The sequence below is a fragment of the Sceloporus occidentalis genome, unplaced genomic scaffold (assembly GCF_023333645.1).
Source record: "Sceloporus occidentalis isolate IW3139 unplaced genomic scaffold, rSceOcc1.0.p SCAF_21, whole genome shotgun sequence".
Lineage (NCBI taxonomy): Eukaryota > Metazoa > Chordata > Lepidosauria > Squamata > Phrynosomatidae > Sceloporus > Sceloporus occidentalis.
In genome coordinates this window covers 14,651,149-14,654,157 of record NW_028317001.1, presented here as the reverse complement: position 1 = coordinate 14,654,157, position 3,009 = coordinate 14,651,149, and the positions used below count along the sequence as shown (strand labels likewise).

Sequence of the window (3,009 nt, the reverse complement as noted above, 5' to 3'; positions counted from 1 at the left end):
ACCTTCTACCAAACCTAGCCCCCACTTACAATTCCAACCATCTATCCCCCACTATTAACCAGCCCCACTTTGCCATCCTTTTCACTCGCACAATCTCTCCCTGCCCCAGACATTCGAAGAAGCTAGTTCCCTTTGTGTTACTACCGGTCCCCAACTTTCTTTGGCTAAAATCCCACAAGTTCTGAATGCTATCATTGCTATTCTAGCTAGCTGCAACAAATCCCAGCCCCCATCTAACTAACCTAAACCACGACCCAAAATCCCCTGCCAAACTTATAACCCAAAGCAATTATCTTTACTAGTAGCAATTAAAAACTAAACTTAACAAACCATAACTTTAAAACATAAACAGACATATGGACATAAAATTTGTACATATAAAATCATAAGGGCCTTTTAGCACCGCTGGATTGAAGAAATATTTTTGTATTCCTTCTTTACAAAAATAATGTTCGTTCACTGCTTGGATTTGTGTGGCTCCTCTCCTGTGTGGCCTCTCTGGTGACTGAATAGGCCTGACCTCCAAGAAAAGCATTTTCCACAATGCTGACATTTGTATGGCTTCTCACCTGTGTGAACTCTCTGGTGTGTCACTAGGTTTGACTGCCGAGAAAAACAGTTCCCACAATACTGGCATTTGTATGGCTTCTCTCCTGTGTGGATTCTCTGGTGTGTCAGTAGGTTTGAGTGCTGTGAAAAACAGTTTCCACAATACTGGCATTTGTATGGCTTCTCTCCTGTGTGGACTCTCTGGTGTCTCACTAAGTCTCTCTTCGAAGAAAAGCATTTTCCACAATGCTGACATTTGTATGGCTTCTCACCTGTGTGAACTCTCTGGTGTGTCACTAGGTTTGACTGCCGAGAAAAACAGTTCCCACAATACTGGCATTTGTATGGCTTCTCTCCTGTGTGGATTCTCTGGTGTGTCAGTAGGTTTGAGTGCTGTGAAAAACAGTTTCCACAATACTGGCATTTGTATGGCTTCTCTCCTGTGTGGACTCTCTGGTGTCTCACTAAGTCTCTCTTCGAAGAAAAGCATTTTCCACAATGCTGACATTTGTATGGCTTCTCACCTGTGTGGATTCTCTGATGTGTCACTAGGCTTAACCTCCAAGAAAAACCTTTCCCACAATGCTGGCATTTGTATGGCTTCTCTCCTGTGTGGATTCTCTGATGTATCAATAGGTATGACTTCCAAGAAAAGCCTTTCCCACAATGCTGGCATTTGTATGGCTTCTCTCCTGTGTGGATTCTCTGGTGTGTCAGTAGGTTTGACTGCTGAGAAAAACAGTTCCCACAATGCTGGCATTTGTATGGCTTCTCTCCCGTGTGGACTGTTTGGTGTTTCACTAAGTCTCCCTTCAAAGAAAAACATTTCCCACAATACTGGCATTTGTATGGCTTCTCTCCTATGTGGACTCTCTGATGTGTCACTAGTTTTGACTTTAAATAAAAACATTTCCCACAATGCTGGCATTTGCATGGCTTCTCTCCGGTGTGGACTCTCCGATGCATGACAAGGATCGACTTGTACGCAAAATGTTGCCCACAATTCTGGCAGTTGTATGGCTTCTCTGATGTGTGGACTCTCGCATGACTGACAAGTTCTTCTGTAAAGAAGGAAAATAATACTGAATATCAGAGTTAAGAGAGAAAGGTGTTAGCCCAAGATTTAGCCCTACATTCACACTTTCCTAATTGATATTAAATTAGTAAAGTTGGAGTGGGTGATCTGAGCATGACCCTGTTGCAGATGCCTCAAATCCATGAAACGATTATATCTTTACTCACAGGAGCTGGCAAAGAAGAGATTGTGGGGGAACTACCTTGAGGTAATCAATAGAAGCAGATAGTCCTACAGACTGTTGAATAAAGATTCTTTTAAACATGTGTAAAATATTTTGATTGAAAAGTGGCATCATTTCCTGTGAGGCGGCCAGAGAGTGCTGTGTCTGAGCATATGGCATGATGCAAGCTAACTGCAGCGGATGCTTCATGCTGTGTGGCACCAGGACATGAATGACAACCAATACAGTATACAGCTCACATGTGGATTGCTGTGGAGAGGACTGGATTGGAGTTGTTTATAGAAGAGATGGTGAACATGATGGAAGTCAGAGAGGAGAGCTTGCAAATATTTTTATTATTTTGCAACTCAAGATAGAGAACCTCCAAAGATTCAGATGAAATCAACTATGTCTGTGACTTATTTTTAATTGTGAAAAGTAGTCAGTGCATTGCTAATACCTGTATCTGGAAATTTGTTTCCATACTGTGCTATGTTATTGTTGAGCTGCATCTGGGAGCATCGTGTTCACAAGCACTATACATTGGTTTGTGAATGGGACTGGAATTCAGAGCCAACAAGGACCTAAGGACCAGTATGCTAATCCCGTATGTCTAGGTATTTGCACCAAGCACCCATTGCATTCAATTTGATTTTGGATCATATTTTCCCCACCCAGGAAACATTCTAAAGCGATTTAAACCTTATATGAGCCCTAGTGGCACAGTGGTTCAATGCCTGTACCGCAGCCACTCACTCAAAACCAAAAGGTTGCGAGTTCAAGACCAGCCAAAGGGCCCAAGCTCGACTCAGGCTTGCATCCTTCCGAGGAGGGAGCTAAAATGAGTACCCAGACTGTTGGGGGCAAATTAGCTTACTTGCTAATTAGCTTACTTGCTGTTCACCGCTATGATCTTTGGAATAGCGGTATATAAATAAAACACATTATTATTATTATTATTATTATTATTATTATTATTGTGTGTGCATGCATGTACAGTGCACCTGTGTGAAAGGCGGGCACTCCTTATGCAGATTTCAGCATACACTAAAAGCCACACTAGGAAAAGGGACAGCGTGTCCCATAAGGGTTAATTGTGCCACTGCGTGGAGCCCCATTCGTTTAAATTGGCCCCGAGAATACACACAATTCACCTAGCCCTGGGGAGAGGGGGGTCCAGAAAGGGGATTACTCCCGAGGTCACTGTTGTTTCAATCTCTCC

At 42.8% G+C, this 3,009-nt stretch overlaps 1 protein-coding gene across 1 annotated transcript; it reads right to left on the bottom strand.

Annotated features, from left to right (window-relative positions):
* Positions 1–364: 364 nt before the first annotated feature.
* LOC149301658 (uncharacterized) lies at positions 365–1,553 on the bottom strand. The gene has a single exon (XM_089484140.1). It carries the CDS (start codon positions 1,513–1,515, stop codon positions 457–459), a length of 1,059 nt encoding a protein of 352 aa, XP_089340266.1. The 5' UTR covers positions 1,516–1,553; the 3' UTR covers positions 365–456.
* Between the last annotated feature and the right edge of the window lie 1,456 nt (positions 1,554–3,009).

Excerpts from the sequence above, each read along its gene's own strand:
- LOC149301658 (XM_089484140.1), bottom strand. The coding sequence starts at position 1,515 with ATGCATCGGAGAGTCCACACCGGAGAGAAGCCATGCAAATGCCAGCAT.